Genomic DNA, 17347 nt, shown 5'->3' on the forward strand with positions numbered 1-17347 from the left:
GCGGCAACGCCCGGAGCACGTGGGGCGGCGCGGGGGGACCCGGGGCGATGGCGGCGACGGCAACGGGGATGGGGACAGGAACCGGGATGGGGGTGCGGGCGCTGCCCGCCTCCCCCAACTGGTACAGCAGCCGCTGCAGCGATGTCAGCAGCGACGGCCGCCTCTTCGGCTTCGCGGCGAGGCACCGCATCTGCCTGCTGGATGTCGCCGCCCCCGCGCCCACGTTTTACGGTACCGGCACTGCCTTCGCTGTGCGGGGGCTGCGGGGAGGGACCGGCACACCCTTCCCTGTTCCCCGCACCGTGCAGGGGCTGCGGGGCCTCCCCGCACCGGGAGCCCAGGGTGGGCACGGGGGATACGGGGGCTCGGCGGGCTCCGGGCGGCCGTGGGAGGGCTCGGCAGGTTCTCGGTGGCCGTGACGGTCGCTCTCTGTCGCGACAGGGGAGCTGATCGGACACACGGACAGGATCTCCGGGTTCGCCTTCTGCCACTGCCCCGGGCACGGCGGGCTCTGCGCCAGCAGCTCGGACGATGGAAGCGTCAAAATCTGGGACAGCGGGACCCTGTCGCCGGTGCTGGAGTACAGCCTGCACCAGGTGGGACACGGGACGGGGACTCGCGGGTGTTTCGGGGCTCACACACAAAGTAGGTGAGGCTGCTTAGCCCAAAAGCGAGTTTCAGACCCGCTGTGGTTAATAATCCTGTTTGGCGCTCCAGGGCGCTCTTTGTGCGCAGCCCGCAGCGCTGTTCATCCCTGTAATTAGCTGCTGCTTCACCCAGCTCGCCTAAAATGTTCTCAGCAAATTGCTGTGCCCTCAGGACAGACTAAATGTGTATTTAAAGAGTTACTGCGGCTCGGGAGTGCCCATCAGCAGCTCCATCCATCCTGTAAAGCCTGAAAGAACTGAGGCACTCGGGGACAAGCCACAGTGCTGCTGGGCACTGCTCTCAGATGATTTCCTGCTGTTACTCTGTGTTAGGTGACAGTAAAACAGCTCTAAACCTTTCCAATGCTCTTTCTTCAGAATGCCATCTCAGCCCTGCACTGGTCTCCTCTTGTGAAAGATCTTATTGTGACTGGTGATGAGAAAGGTGTCATTGTTTGTTACTGGCACAACAGAAATGACAGCCAGCAGTTCTTCCCAGAGCCAAGGACGGTGTTCTGCCTCACCTGTTCTCCTCATCATGAAAACCTGGTGGCCATTGGGTAAATGCTCATTATTTAGTGGTTTGTTTTCCTTATGTTTTTTCTTCTTCTGCAAGAATTAATTATGAGGTTTTGCTACATGGTTGAAACATAAATTCTAAGAGACCTTAAGAGGTCTTGGTGAGACCTAAGAGGTCTTGAGACCTAAGAGGCCTTGGTGGCTGTTCTTCTAGTTTTGGAGTAAAACAAATTAGAAATAACATTTAGATTTGATAAACAAAAGCAGAGAAATCTGTAAAAGCATAATGGTCCAGCCTGGCTTCTCTGTAGTAAGGTGGTAGTGACCCTGGAAAGAGGCTGTAAATCACCTTGGATATTACTCCACAAGCATCCAAGAGTCCCTTCATTAATTTAAATCTCTGCTTTCAGCTACAAGGATGGCATGGTGGTGATAATTGATATCAGCAGGAAGAGAGAAGTCGTGCACCGGCTGAGAGGCCACGAGGATGAAATCCATGGCCTGGCCTGGTGCCCTGTGCCTGGGGAAGAAAGGTTACTTGCTTGGCAGGATGAGCTCCAGGGTAGGTGAACATGATTAACAACTTGTGGAGTAATTTTTAGTTCATGTAAATGTCCTTCTACACTAAATTTTTTACAGAAGGTTTGTAATTAGCTAACCAAGTGATAAATTCAACAAAATCTGATCTGATACAAATCAATATAATTTTCCGCTCATTTCTTATGAAGCTTTGATTTTTTAAAGCATAATAACATGACTTCAATGGTGTTCAGCAGCTCCTTCAGAAGAAGGCAAGGTTCCAAATGGGGAGTTGACACAGGACACAGCCACAAAGAAAGGTTGTTACCTGGCCTCTGGAAGCAAGGATCAAACCATACGAATATGGAGCTGCACCAGAGGCAGGAGTAAGTAAGAGATAAACAAGAACAAGGTGTGGAATAACTCCTGAACTGCAAATTGCCTTTTGTGCTGAAAGCATGGGGAATGTAATTGAAGCTGCAGATTCACAGGACTCCTCTGCTTGTCTAGGTTTGAAAAGACAGGTGTCCTCTAAGGAAGACAGGAGCCTCCCTTGAAACAGAAAATGCAAAGCCTCTCCCTCTGAATTATTATAATTTTGAAATTAAGAGGCTCGCAGGCAAACATATGGGAGTAGGAATAACAGTTCTCTATTAGGAAAAAAATTAAAATGCAGTAATACCAAACAATACTGCCAGGGTCAGAACATGACCTGACACCCTGTGGGTCAGGGTGGTGGCAGCAGTCCCATTAAATGGTGGCTGCAGCCCCCCTGCAGTGCCAGCTGTGGTTCTGCTGGAGCAGGGATCCTGTATAAGGGGGGAGTTTTGTTCTGAAGGTCCAGGGATGGTGGAGATGGGCCTGAAATTCCTCTGGGAATCCAGTGGAAAAGGCTGCTGTAGTTTTCCAAACCTCAGATTGTATCCAGGTCAGAATGCTTGGCTCCTCCCTCTGGGTGGAGCATCTCCCAGTGGGATGATGGAATTTTATCAGCCATTCAGGGACACTCAGTGGCCCATGAACAGATTTTCCAGAGGGAGCATTGGTTGTGGAAGAGATAAAGAAAACTTCCCAGTAAACAGAGGATAACTGTCCCAACTTTAACAGATAGTGACAGAATGCACACTCAGCCACATGAGTGCATTTGATGCATGAGTGCACAATTCTTGCATTTCCAACCTAAGACACTGAGAATTTGCACGTGTGAGATGCAGTGATGCCTCCTGGTCCTGCAGGTGTGATGACTCTGAAGCTGCCACCCACCAAGAGGAGAGGAGGGGCCGTGGACCCGGCGGTCAAGGAGCGCATCTGGCTGACGGTGCACTGGCCTGCTGGCCACCCCTCAGACATCCTGTCCAGTGCCTTTGGGTGAGTGGGACACCCAGCAGCAGCTGCAGAGTCACTTGTTCCTGCTGAGGAAGTGCTGAGTAGAAAAGATCCCCACTTCTTCCCTCCTGTCCAGTGTTACAGGAGAAAGCAGGCCAAGAGTTAGAGTATAGACTTTGAGAAAATGACTGTTTGTCCCATAATTTGTCCAATAATCTGAGTATCGACGGCTAATAGCACTAATTGTGGTTTTGCCCATCTACTGGGACTAAATGGCATTTTTCAGGTGGAGTTTGGGTGTGTGGCTTTTTACAGATGTCTGCAGAATCTATTACTCCTGTAGACTTGCAGTATATTTTCATATAGTCTGTATAGGGCCTGTGTTGTTCTTCTGAAGTGAAAAGTTTAAATAAATTTCAATTTTGCAGAGGAGAACTGCTCCTTTGGAATTTGACCCAGCCTGGCAAACGCAAGTGGACTCTTCTGGGATCTTCAGAAGGACAAAACCACTCTCGAATTGTGTTCAATCTCAGCTCTGTGAAGCACCAAGACAGAGAGCTCCTTTTTTCCATTTCAATGGACAGAGATGTAAGAACCATTTAAAAATTAGCATAGGAATGCTTCTGCAATGCAGTTTGACTGAGTGAGACTAACCCTTCTAGGGCCACAGTTTTTCTCTTGAAATGGGTTCATTTTATAAGATCATTTTCTACCATTTGTCCTGAGCACAAGTTGTGTTTGTTTCTGTTAGTTTATAAGCTCAGTCTCTTACCATGGTGGAGTGGAATGCTTATTACATTCTAGACTTGAATAGTAAGCATTTAATGAAAGGGGTTTTACACTTCCTTTCCTCTGTATTTTACTTTTAAAAAACCTGGTTTTCCTTCTTAAAATCATTCCATTGTAGAAACTAAAAAAACTATTTTTATGGATTTTTGAAAAATTTTTGGTCTTTTACAGGCAGCAGAGTGTCTCCTGTTTTGAAATTAAAAGAGAAGCTTATTAAAATATATTCATTATGTTCATTCTAGTCTTGCAGCTACTGCAGCCCTGTCTGTCACATGGGATCCATGGGTGCAGATCACATCCTGCCAAGCCTTGCATTTGACCCTTCCATTCTTTATTTCACTTCTGCTTTGTTTTCCTTGTCCTTTCAATCACTCTGTATTTAACCACTCCTTGTCCCTCAAATATTCTTCAGGTGAAGTGCTGGGATCTGTCCACTCTGGATTGCAGCTGGACCATGCCCTCCCTTGGGGGGTTTGTCTACAGCCTTGCCTTCTCCCCGGTGGACTCGGGCTGCCTCGCCATCGGGGTCGGGGACAGCATGATCCGAGTCTGGAATACTCTGTCCATCAACAACATCTATGATGTTAAAACCTTCTGGCAAAGCATAAAGTCCAAGGTTACAGCAGTAAGTGTTGGATTCCTTTCCCCCCCCCCCATATCCTTTTCACTCCATTTTTTTCAAGTATGTTTTTCACTCTGAAGGTCTGTCCCAACTAAAATGAGATCAAGCCATGTTGTTCATTTTATACCCAATTCTTTCTGTGCACAATACATTATAGAATCTGGCAGCAAGTTTTTAGACCTATTTACAATCTTAGAAACTTGCATTTACATCTAGTGGAAATAAGCTGAAGTCCAGTTGGCTGTTATGTTACTTTTTCACTTTTATTCTCCTTTCTTGCTTCACCCATGGTTGCCCTGCTCTGCTAGGAAGTTTGACAGACACAAAAAGCCAACACAACCAACATAGGTGTCTTCAGTTGGGGTTTAACCCCTGATTGGTCAAAAGCTACTGCCTGGAAAAATAGCTGGCAGCTCTTTCTGTTTTGTAATGTAGGTATCAAATAGGATTTTAATTATTTTACTCCCTTGCATCTTATCCCATCATAACTGGAAGGGGGAAAACCTTTGATACTCAGAGCAGAGTGATCAGATGAAGTGGCTGTGGTTGGAAGGGTTGGTATAAGGTCCTTGCTCATCAGTTTCAGCCTTTTCCTATTGTTTATTATTTAGCAATAAAATGTTTATAACTTACACATCTTGTGTCTCTTTATGTTTTTCTTGCAGTTATCCTGGCATCCAACAAAGGAAGGCTCCTTGGCTTTTGGAACAGATGATGGAAAAGTTGGCATATTTGACACCTTGTCCAGCAGGTGAAAAAGTAGCTTTCAAATTCATTAGTGTCAGATCTCCTGGCGTGTTACCACTCAGGGCTGGTGTGGTCTTTCCTGGGGGATGCCTTTGCTGTTAGATGAGTGAGATTAAATTCAAATTAGTCAAACAGGTGGATTTTCAGTACCTTTTTCATTTGCATCGTGTCTGTGAGCTTCTAAGGTGAACTTGCTTTAAGATTAACTTAAAATGGCATGACCAGAGATCACCTGTGGGAGGACATCAATTATAGGAAGACTTTACCCAGAAAGGCATTTTCAGGGAAAGAGGAGCAGCAGGGAGGGGAAGGTCACCAGGAGAATTATGTTACAATTTTAGTAGTGTGCTACAGCAGCTGTTAAAGAAAGCTTGGTTGAGCCATAGCTTTTAGAACACCTGGTGTCTCAAGTATGTTGCTTTTATTTTATCTTCTTTTCATTTCCATTTGCTGAAATCTGACTGCCCCTGCTTCCTTATCTCCCTGCCCAGTGCTAAGAACAAGCCACCTCAGATCTCCAGCACCTACCACAAGAAGACAGTGTACACATTAGCCTGGGGTCCTCCCACTCCTCCTCTGATTTCTGGTGAGTCTTCCAGCACCTTGTGACAAAGCAGAATGTCCATGCAGAGCACCCAGATGCCAGGAAGCTGCTATTCCCTCCCTTCTTAGGAGAAGGAGCCCCATTTGCTTGGAGTCAATCCTTTGGAGCAGCTAAGAATGTGTTCTGTTTGAGGAATTTTAACAGTTTTAACAGCAAGGCTAGAAACTCTGGTAGTTTGTGAATTCTGGTACCTTCAGCAAATAGTTTTGAGTAGTGCCCCACACCTCTGGGTTGGCTTCAGGCTGTTCCAGGCCAGGAGCTTCACAGGCTTCCTGCAGGAATTGCATCAAACCAAATACAGGTTCCAGAGTTTCTGCCATTTGAACTTTAGCCCGTCTTACACAACTTGGATTTTTTTATTTTAGGGGTCAAAATTTAAAGGGAGTTTTATTGGTTTTGTGCTATGAAGGATCTGTTGGTAGAAAGGAGAGCTCCTTTTAGAGGGTTGTACTGTGAGAATTTCCTGCTGCTGGACCACAGGCAATTGAAGGATGTATATTGCTTTTTGAAATAATGCTTTGATTTATTGTGGGAGAGATTAGTTCTGTGAAGAAGCACAGAGTGTAATTAGCTCTTTTTCTCTGTTATATAGGAGAAGAAAGTGAACAGCCCTCTGTAACTTTATATAGTTGTGCTGGAGAAGGAATTGTTTTTCAACACAATCCCTGGAAGCTTAATGGAGAAGCAAATGACATCAACAAAGTCATCAGAGACACCAATTCAATCAAAGTGAGTATGAATTTGAGGAATTTTATGGATTCACAGTAATCACAACAGTTTCCATGGCCTTGTAGTTCTGAGTTTCTGATTTTGCCTTTTTGATGTGTTTGTAACAAAAATCTTGAACCCCTCAGTCTCCAGGGATGAACTTCAGTGACACTGAGTCAAACTATTTAGAGTTTAGGTATTTGTGTCTGAAGAGGGTGGTTGGTATTTGTTTTCTCCTGGTGTCAACATGGCACATCTTTTTCTGGCATCAATTGCTTCATTTTTTACACTGTGATTTACTTGGGAAAGGTAAGTGGGAGGTAGAGTTTGGGTTTAAAACTGTGTGTGGGAAAACAAGTTTCTCATTTAAAGCAATCATGATTTTGTAAGAGGCTGTTTTTCCATTTACGCTGCAGCCAGTGCAGAGTGATCACTGAGTATCTGCTCAAGTGATCAGTCATTTCTTAGTTGAAAGTATAAAGTAAGTGAAGTGGGTTGGATCTTCAGTTATTTCAAGTCAGCTGAAGTCAGTCCAGGGGTATTGATTTGTATCTGCTGGGTTTTGGCTTCTTCCTTGAGTTAAGACTCTCTGAGTTTAGAGAGTAATGTCAGAGGCATTGAAATGATCATATTTAGGTATCTGAGTTGTAAATTATATGTAGCTTTTATCTGAATTCAAATGAATAGGGATAATGAAATGTAAACTTTGGTTTCTTTTGAAGTGTGAAAGAATTTGCTTGCAATGTCTGGTGCTTTCCAAGAAGTGTAAGGATATGAAACATCAATGTCCTACTGGAATCCAGACAAAACTTAAAAATATTTCTCAGAACTAAACAACAATAAAAACCAATCATTGGTTCTTGCATCAGTAATTTCAGTCTTAATTGCTCAGATTTATGCCACTGCTACAAAAGCAATGGATACTGTTATGATTTTTCATTTTGCAGACTAATTGCAGCTCTGTCCAGTTGCCAGCCTTGCTCTGTGGAATGTATGTGATGGAGATTTGAGAGGTTTTGGCAATAATTGTGTCTTCTTTCTGCAGCACAAGCTGCCTGCACGGACAGAGGTCAGCTGGAAACCAGATGGCAAACTCCTGGCTCTTGGCAATGAGGATGGGTATGTCCCACTTGTGGGTTCAGGTGGTGTCTGCTGATCTTGACTTCAGTCACTGTGGTGAAGCAAAAGTATTTTTTGTTGCCCTGGTTTGTCTCTGTTCTTTCACTGCTGATGTATTTGAATTATGATAATATAGAATTCCCTGCTGTTATTTGTTGTAGCTGCTCTTGGCATGGAGGATCCTCATTATCACATTAAATTCTGTTTCAAGGATCCACTCCTGGTTGAAATGCACTTTTGCTGATCAATGAAAGCAGGATTTGAGTTGGCTCCAGAAAGCACAAACTCAGTTACTCTAATTCACATGCTCCAATTCTGCTCATGCAAGATAACAAAAAAGTTCCCATTTTCACCAACTACTGAAATTCTTACACTGTTGTTCTTATGTTTCAGCTCAATTGAAATATTTCAGGCACCAAACTTGAAGTTGCTCTGCACAATCCAGCAGCACCACAAACTGATCAATGCCATTCGTTGGCACCACGAGCACGGGACCCAGCCAGAGCTGAGTTACTTGATAGCTTCAGGCTCCATCAATGCCACCATTTATGTGCATAATCTGAAGAGTGTTGTAGGTAACAGTTTGCAGATCATATTCCAAATCTTGGCATAATTTTCTTTTTTTTTCTGTTTTGTCTTTCTGCCTGTCCTTAATAATTTTTCTTTTTCAGAGAACTCTTCAGAAAATCCTTTGACAATAACGGAACCTTTTCGAACTCTGGCTGGGCACACAGCTAAAATCACAAGTCTTTCTTGGAGTCCCCACCATGAGGGAAGATTGGTGTCTGCTTGCTATGATGGCACTGCACAGGTATTGTCCAGAACACCTCAGAATTGTATTTCAAATCATCCATTCCACAGCTGTCATTGTTTTTGTGAGATAAACTATTGAAGTACTGCAAGTTTACCTTTTCTAACCATCTGCTGGTTCTGGATACCCGATATGCAGATTTTTGTGATTTGTGAATTGATTTGTAAATCCAGTCATTAAGGTTTTCATATTAGCATTTTTGGATCCTTAGAAAAGAAAAATGTTGTGCAGTTGTATCAGTTCAAACCTATTTGCATGTTGGTGTTTGAAATACCCCTGCAAAATCCCAAAAGACAAGTTCCTACCTGTGCAAATCATGAGAAAATGCAGAGAATTAGATGCAGAAGTGACTTTGAGCAATTGCATTTCTTTCTTGTTGCCCAGGTGTGGGATGTGATGAAGGAGGAGCCACTCTGCAACTACCGAGGGCACCAGGGCCGCCTGCTGAGTGTGCAGTGGTCCCCAGTGGAGCCAGACTGTGTTTATACAGGAGCAGATGATTTCTCTGTTCACAAATGGCACATCTCCAAGCAGGAGCACACGAGGCCTCCTCAGGGTGAGTGTATTCAAACAGAAGATCTTCCCTGAGGTGATGTTGGAGCTGAGAACTGGGAGTTGTCCTGTTGAATTCCAAATCTGTATCTGGGTTTAAATTGAGTAATCTTATTTGGAAACTAAATGTTGATCCTGAGATATGGGCAGTTAATACACTAAATTTTGCACTTTTTAATTTTGCGCCTTTTGCACCTAGGCAAAAAGAGTATAGAATTAGAGAAGAAAAGAAGTATCCAGCCAAAAGTCAAAGCCAAGAAGAAGAAAAAGCCTGTAGGCAAGAGTCCAGGCAAGCAGGATGCAAATGATGCCATGAATGGAGATGAGAGCATGAAGGAAATGCTGCTGGAGGAAAATGGAGTGTCAGACCATGAAGAAGAAAAAGAAGCCCAGGAGGCAGAGTTGGCTGATAAAGTCTCTGTGACTGGTAATAATCAAATCCTCTTAGTTCAATGTTTCCCCGACTGTTCAGCCCTCAGAGCATCACCAAGTTTAATTTTCATGTAGATTTTCTTATTGTTTGGTTTTATTGAAATTGTCCACTTGAAGGAAAAAGGCTCTAGAATGCCTTTGATAATTTTCTAAACTAGTTTGGGACTTAACTGTCTTTAGATAAGAAAATTCTGGCCTCGTGGAGTTACTGTATTTGAAACAATGTCATTTTTGATCAGCATTGATAAATGTTGTAGTACTGATGGATCTTCATTGGTGTCCCTTGACATCTCATTTAGTCTTGTGACAATTCTCTGTTTTCTTGATATTTGCTTTCCCTAAAAAGCTGTTAAATTCTGTGGCAAAGCAAAGCTTGGTTTCTGTCTTATTTCAAAACTAATGTAACAGAATGTGAATATGTGAATTATTCTGTGTGCATTTCCATTCATTGCTTTTCCTTTTTTTTTTAATCACAGTGTCCAGGGATACATCTTCATCTGCATGTGATTATTCTTCACTCAGCTTGCCAAAGCCCTCTGTGACCCAGAAAGCTGCTCCTGTGAAAAAGGATCTACCTAAAGAGAAACCAAGTTAGTATGTTTCAGGGATCTATAACAGTCCTGTACCAAGGCAGAGTTCCCCATTCTAGACTTGTTTGACTGCAGCTTCCCTTCCTAATGTGACACCAAATTAATGCCAGAGAAAGAAAAGGGTGCTTTTGAAATAGTTTGAGGGGTTCTGCTCTAAATGCAGCAACAGTGACTAAAATTGTCTGATTTTTCAGCTCCTGATGCCTCTCTGAAGAAGAGGAAGCCTCGTTCTATTCTGCCCTTCAGCACATTAATGGATCACAGATCAAAAGAAGAATTGCATCAGGACTGCTTGAGGCTGGCTGCATGCCTGAAAACTAAAGGTACCAGTATAAAATTCTAAATACTTAAAGGGTAGGTGCTCTCAAAATCAAGTGTTCAGGGACTTGACTTCAACCACAGCACATTTTTAAAAATCCTCACCTTTATTAAAGAGTGTGACTTGGTGTGATATCAAACTTAGATCTGAGTGTTGACTAGCAAATTATTAAATCTGCTGCACAGGAAAGAAAGTAGAAGACAGAATTATTTGCCAGCACTTGAGTGGTACAGTGACTTGGCTGTTCCCAGCTTTGTGTTAAATCCTAAATATTCATTCTTCTTATCTGGTTTAGATAATAATGAAGATGTGTCCTCTGACCTCAAGGATTGCATCCACTTGGGGCTGTTCACAGACAGGGATTCTCTGCACAAGATGATTGATATGGAAGGTAAGTGCCATAAAGAATATGTCATATTCAAGTAGAAAACAAATTGGGAAAATGCTTGAGTTTTCTTTACTGTGGATTACAGTCTAGGATTAAGAATGCAGCTCAGTGTGAGAAGAATATACATCTTTTTTCCAGATAATTTTTACATCTTTCAGATCTAAACCTGCCTTATCTTGAGCTTGAGTGATTTCCCTTTTGCCAAGCTACTTTACTGTGACAAATGATGCTGATGGGAAATGTTTGTTTCCAACAGGAAAGCACCACTTGGAGAACGGGCACGCAGAGCTCTTCCAGCAGCTGATGCTGTGGAAAGGAGACATGAAGGGTGTGCTGCAGGCAGCTGCTGAGAGGGGGCAGCTCACAGACCAGCTGGTGGCCATGGCACCCATGGGTAGGTTTGCTCTGGCACCACATGAACTGCTGGCATTGGCTGCCAAGGTCCCCTCATTCTGGTGGTTCTGGACAGAAACTCAGGAATTAGTTCTTTGTGACATGATTAGCAGTCCTTACAGCTTGCTGCTGGTTTAAATGTGCTTTTAAGTTACTTTACTGGCAGTGAATGTTCAAGCCTTAGTTTTGCCCTGCTTCATTGACTTGTGTTAGGATGGTTAAGAAATAAAAAACTAACCTGGGGCAGAGAGGTACAGATTGGAGAAACCAGTGATGGTATCACCCAGGAATTCTTCCAGTCATGGAACTGCCTCCAGTGGTGTTGCCTTCTCTTTTGCAGTTGGATACCAGGCCTGGGTGTGGACAGTGGAAGCCTTTGCCAAGCAGCTGTGTTTTCAGGAGCAGTATGTGAAGGCTGCCTCCCATCTCCTGTCCATCCATAAAGTCTACGAGGCTATTGAGCTCCTGAAAGTGAACAATTTTTACAGGTTGCTCTATATTTATTTTTAGCACTTTATCTTGGGGTTTTTTTGTGGGTAGATTGAGCATTTTGGTTCACTCTTTGCACACAGATTAACTTTTCTGTCTGGTTTCCCTTGTGTGCATTAGGGAAGCAATTGTAATGGCCAAGGCCAGGCTGAGACCAGAAGATCCAGTGCTGAAGGAGCTCTACACCAGCTGGGCAGCTCTGCTGGAGAAAGATGGCCATTATTCCATGGCTGCCAAATGGTGAGTGCTGCTGGGGAGAAGACAGAATTGGTTCCATGCCTCAAACAAAGATGGTTCTTGGTTTTGTATCAGTTGAAATCTGTTAACTGGTCTGGTTGTCAAGGTGCTTTCTGAGCCTGATCTCACTCAATTTCCTCTAATGTAGGTGGGAAGAGAAGCTTCAAGGAGCAGTTCAGAGCAGAAAGCCCAAATGCCATGTTATAGTAGAGCCATCTCTTTCCACAGACATTACTGGAAGTTTTTGAAAACTAGTCTAGCAAGGCTAATATTAGGTTGTCTACAAAAAGGCTTTGTGAGATTTCCAACTTTTCCACTGGAAACTTGCAGTGCAGCAGTTCATCTTGAGTTTCTTGAAGCCTTAGCTAATATTCTGGTCATTGGGGTATCCTGCTCCAGCTGGAGTGTTTTAACTCTGTGACTACCAAAATTACTAATATCCCTTGAAATATTTTGGCTGGAGCAGTGTCCTCTACTTGATGCTGATGTAAATTCTGGCATTTTTGTGGGTATCTCTCTTGTGAAAGGATTTGAATGAAACCCAGAGAAATGCAGTAGGGACAAACAGCTGTATATAACCCTTGTCTCCTGAATCTGTTTAGTTTTATTGCTCATCCAAGCCATGTGTGGCATGCAGACCATCAGGGATTTCAGTCCTGACTTTTAGGCTGTGTGACTTCCCCTTTGTGGCTTTGCATCAGATTGTTCACCATATGTCTGTAGTAAACTTCGATAAGAAAAAGTGATGAGAGCTCTGAGAACCTGTGGAAAATCGAGAGTCATCTTCATTTGTGTATTTGTGCTACTGTGCTGCAATATAATTTAAAAACTATTTCAGTCCAAATCAACTTCTTCTGCTTTTATCTTTTTCAGTTATTTGGGAGCTTCCTCACCCTATGATGCAGTTAAAGTGTTGTCAAAAAAGGGGGATGTGGCATCTCTTAAAACTGCTGCTGAGCTTGCTCTGATATCTGGGGAGGAGGAGTTGTCAGCATCTTTGTCTTTGAGATGTGCCCAAGACCTGCTGTTATCCAGGAACTGGGTGGGAGCTCAGGAAGTCCTTCAGCAGCACAGAACTTTATTTGTGAGTCTGGTCCTTTCCTTTCCACCTTCTTCAGTGTTGTCTCTCTACAGAGTAACATAACTTGGCACCAGTTCCCATTTTTTAATAGTCCACAGTTGGTCCTTTGGGCTGGTTTTGCTTCAAAATATTTTTCTGGGAGTATATTGGAATGGCCCTATGGAATGGTCATGGTGGGGGGTGTGTAGACTCTGTGCTTGTTGTTATATGGGAGGTTGTAGAGAAAAGTGGGATTCTTTTCAGAAATATTCTTTCTTTAAGAATCTTTTAAGCGTAATACTGATCATGAAAAGAGAGAAGTGAAATATTTTTTATTTATATTAAAAGAACTAATGAGCCGACTGTAAGTCCAGCTGCTGGAGGCTTAGATTTGAAATGTTTTCGTGGATTCAGAAGCAGGTGGCTGCCTTGGCTTGCTCTGAGGTTTCCTTCTGACATCCCTCAGGCTCTGTCACCAAGGAGCTACTCCCAGGCATGATGTTCTGAAGTCACTGTACCTGCTGTGGTCAGCAAGGGATTGTTTGTATGGTTGCAGCAGCTCAGTGCTTTTTATTTTTCCCTCCTTGTTAAAGGGACAGAGACTGGTTTTCTGCCTGAATGAGCTGCTCTGCAGCTGCCTCAGTGAGAGGAATCCCTGTGAGAAAAGGAGCCCTGTGCCCCCCTGTTACCACAGCTGGGAGCTGAACAGAGAGGCCCCATTTTTGGACATGGTGACACAAGTGTGGCAGAATGTGCTGGGCATGGACACCACTGAAAAAGCCACCTGTGCAAAGGAGCAGCTTGGCAGGATTGAGCATCCTCCTTCAACCAGCAACACACACCCAAAGCAGGTAAATGGAATTTGATCTGTGCAGGCACAAATCCTTACTTGGGGATGGGCAGTAAACCCAGCCAGTCTGTGGTGTTGCAGCAGCCATTCCCAGGGAGCTGATGTCTGCATTCTCATGGGGGTTTAGTGTGGGAGAGAGATGATCAGCTGCTGGGACAGCTGTGTGTAGGTACCAGTTTGTTTCTGTGCATGGTAAGAACTGACACAGGCTGTTGGGATCAGCACTGAGGTCACTGAGATGTGCTGGATGGCAGTGATTGACAGAGCTGAGGAGTCTCAGCAGTGATTGTTAGGGGAGGAAGGGCTGCTTGTTGTCAAGTTAGTTTGCAAGGTCTGTCCATGGACTGATGCTTCTGCAGCTCTTCTCTGTGACCACAGTGAGTCACTGCTCCCCCTTCTCATCTGTTTGCTGAGACACAAGTCTGATTTTACAGCTCCAGGTGATGTAGAAATGCTCTATCCCCTGCATGAAGGAGTGTGTGTAAATTGCATTGTCACTAAAATTGCCTTTGGTCAAGTCATGTGCTTCTGGACTTTCCTACGGTTGTCATAAGCTCACACTTTGCAGTAAAAGTATTAACTGTACTCTCTGGTGCTTCCTTTAGGTGCTTTTCCATATCTCCCATGACCTGGCCCTTGCAGCCCTGAGCTGTCACTTGGGTATGTGGGATGAGGCAGTGAAAAGTATTCTTGGGGCTGTGAGCCGCAGCTTTGATGCTGGGAATTTCACTCTGATGCAGGAGATTTGCAGTATCATCCTTCCTGAGGGTGAGTCTCTCCCTGTGTCCCTTCTGGCACTGACAGGGCTCTTTCCTGCCAGCACAGCTCTGTCCATTAATGTTCCAAAATAATGTTTGGAAGCAGCAAGACATAGACATGTCTGTGGAAACTTGTGGAATTTGGTTAGTGCAGAGGCCACTGGGCAATGAAAATTCCTGACTGGGGAAGGAAGCTCAGCTGTGTCACCTGGTGAGAGTGATGTAGGAAACTGAGTGAATTCTCTTCTGTGAGGGAATGCTGTGTTCATTTCACAGCAACACATACTCCAACTTGTCCTCTATTCTTTGTAGGTTATGCAGTGCATTTAGTTTGTGGCTTGTGATTATGTGACTCTTGTGTTTTGCAGCTTGAGACCAAGGAAGTTTGCTGTAGCTGATGAGAACAGTTTAGCTAGAACAGAATATTGTATTCACAAAGATGCCAAAGATGTTTTTACTTTCATAGTTTGTGCACTGCTCTGCCAGCATCTGAGTAAATCCCTGATTTGAGTTTCCAGGGTATTCCTGATTTGGGTTTCCAGGGTTTCCTGGTTCATTTACCAGATCTGCTCATTGTTTTTGGAAAGTTCCATGACCTATCTGTAATCCTTTTCTCATTTTTAGGCTGTGATGACCTGAGAGACAAACTGGACAGCACAAATTCTCAGAGCATGGATGCCTGCAGGAGTCTGGAGGGCTTTGTGGCTTACAGACAGCTCTATAACCTGTGGTGGAACTCACCCAAAGACTCCCTTGGCCTGCAGAAGGCTGTGTTGGGTCCCAGTGAGCAGACAGCTCTGGAGAAGAGCTGTGTTTCAGGTGACCCAACCCCTGAGGAAATGGTTCAGCCTGCAGCTGAGATGGGTGAAAACCTCTGCAGTACAACTGAAGTTTCCAAAGGTGAGACACAGAGTGACTCAAGAACTGAATCAGGAGGTGTGGCAGACAGACAGTCAGCACTGAAGGGTTGCCAAGTGCTCCTTTCAGAAGAGATGGCTGCCTTGCAGAACACCCAGAGGGACATAGCTGAGGTGCAGGAGACTTTAGCAGAGATGATCCGCCAGCATCAGCAGCAGAGGAACAATCTCCAGGAAAACACAAATGGAAACACCCAGGGCAGCAACGTGGAACAGAATTCAGAGACTGAATCAGACAAACCATGCTCTGACAGCAACCAGATGAATTGGTAAGGCTCAGCACAGGAATGAGTGTGTTGAAGAGTGTTGCTTTTTTGTGTGTCTGTGCAGGAAATTCCTTGTTTTGCCTAGACTGCCTCTAATCTCCAGCCCATCAGCCAGGAACACTTGAATATAGAGCTCAGAAATCTTGCTTTTCCCCTGGGCTGAACCACCACATGCATAAGCTCAGAGCAGCTGAATAGTTTTGTGATGCATGAGGTGTTGTTACAGTGAATAAACAGGACAGCTTGAAAAAGGGAGGATAATGAAAAGGCTGAGCATGATCTAATAGTTTTCTTTGTTAAATGTTGGTTTGGGACTTTGGCAAGAATGAGGTAGAGCATAAACCACTGAGCCAGTTCTCTCCTGTGCTCCTTGTCCAGGAGGGAGGCTGCACAGTCACCTAACAAAAGAGTTACTCATGACACCTGCTCTTCTCTTGACAGCAAAGATGAAGCAAAGCAACCAGTTACACTCCCTGAGCTCACAAAGCAGCTTCTGAATGCAAAGCAGAAATTAGCTGAATTCCCAGACAATTTAAAGGTAAGTTTTCAGAAGAGCCATTGCAGTTTTGAAAAAAAGTCATTCTGTAAGGGCAGCCTTACCACAGAATCCCTTTCCTAGAGAAAGGAACAGAGACATCCCTTGTGATCCTGTGGCAGTTTTGAGAGAGAACTGACACATGGCAGCAGGGTGGTGTTTTTCTTTCAATTATTATTTCCCCCATGCAATTGGAAAGCAAAGCTAAAGCTCCTGTGTGGGGGAACTCAGTGAGATATCCTATATGGATCATCCCATGGATTTTAAGAATAATCCCTTGCTACTTATGTATGAAAAAAATTATAAACAATGAAATCAAAAATTTAAACTATAAAATGGCCTTTATAGATAAAGAACTGTAGAAAGTATACATAACACATTCAAAAACATATAACCATGGTGATGGGGCAAGAGGGGCAAACCTGGATAAATGTGAAGAGAAAATGCATCTGACTCTTCTGAGAATGCTACAAAGCCTTGTCTTTAGAGAGCTGCCTGATTGTGTTGAAGCACTGTAATACAGACTGTAGACATCACCTCATGGTCCTTTTTTGCAGGTCTTCCCATTCCCTGACGTGCTGGAGTGCTGCCTGGTGCTCCTTCACCTGGGATCCCAGTGTCCCCCCAAGCTGCAGGAGCAGGCTCTGGCTCTCCTGAGGAACCACGGTGCTGCTGCTGTTTACAAAAAGGCTGCCAGGAGCTTCTTGACGTGACAGTGGAGACCAGAGTGCCTCCCCTGAGCTGCCTCCTGCTACTGAACACTAAGGCTGCTCTTTCTTCAAGTGAAGGCTTCTTTTGATGGCTGTGGCTGTTACTGATACCAAATGTCAGGTTCATACACATCCACTTGTGCTCATCCACTGATACTTATTTGAGGAGACTGTTAGAAAACTGAAAAGCAGTAGTGAACTGTTATAACTGATTTTTGTATGGTTTTTTTTTTTTTTGGACATTATGCTATTGAAAGCTCTTGCTATTTACATGCAAGAGAAAGTTTTGAGCAGCTGTGTAGTCTTTCAGCAGAGGAGGAAGAGTAGCTGCCCTCAGGAAAATCAATGGTTTCTGTAAGCAAACTGACCCTCAGTATTGTTCTTAAAAGCTTTCTGAGTTTATTTTCTCTCCTTTAAATAAAGTCTTCTACTACCATGAA

At 44.1% G+C, this 17347-nt stretch overlaps 1 protein-coding gene across 2 annotated transcripts; it reads left to right on the forward strand.

Annotated features, from left to right (window-relative positions):
• On the forward strand, window positions 1-17347 carry GEMIN5 (gem nuclear organelle associated protein 5). Of its 2 annotated transcripts, none has more exons than XM_014264730.3 (28): window positions 1-231; window positions 442-596; window positions 1026-1207; window positions 1577-1728; window positions 1940-2071; window positions 2921-3053; window positions 3440-3599; window positions 4213-4425; window positions 5088-5173; window positions 5661-5755; window positions 6366-6502; window positions 7527-7600; window positions 7994-8175; window positions 8272-8411; window positions 8796-8967; window positions 9163-9390; window positions 9872-9985; window positions 10180-10308; window positions 10600-10695; window positions 10949-11086; window positions 11426-11573; window positions 11695-11814; window positions 12685-12895; window positions 13465-13722; window positions 14327-14489; window positions 15104-15665; window positions 16104-16200; window positions 16755-17347. In XM_014264730.3, exons 1-28 carry the CDS (start codon window positions 48-50, stop codon window positions 16908-16910), a joined length of 4617 nt encoding a protein of 1538 aa, XP_014120205.2. In that variant the 5' UTR covers window positions 1-47; the 3' UTR covers window positions 16911-17347. The 2 variants fall into 2 exon arrangements, with proteins under 2 accessions (XP_014120205.2, XP_014120206.2); XM_014264731.3 differs by having other exon boundaries at window positions 1943-2071.

Source organism: Zonotrichia albicollis, chromosome 15, assembly GCF_047830755.1.
Source record: "Zonotrichia albicollis isolate bZonAlb1 chromosome 15, bZonAlb1.hap1, whole genome shotgun sequence".
Taxonomy (NCBI): domain Eukaryota; kingdom Metazoa; phylum Chordata; class Aves; order Passeriformes; family Passerellidae; genus Zonotrichia; species Zonotrichia albicollis.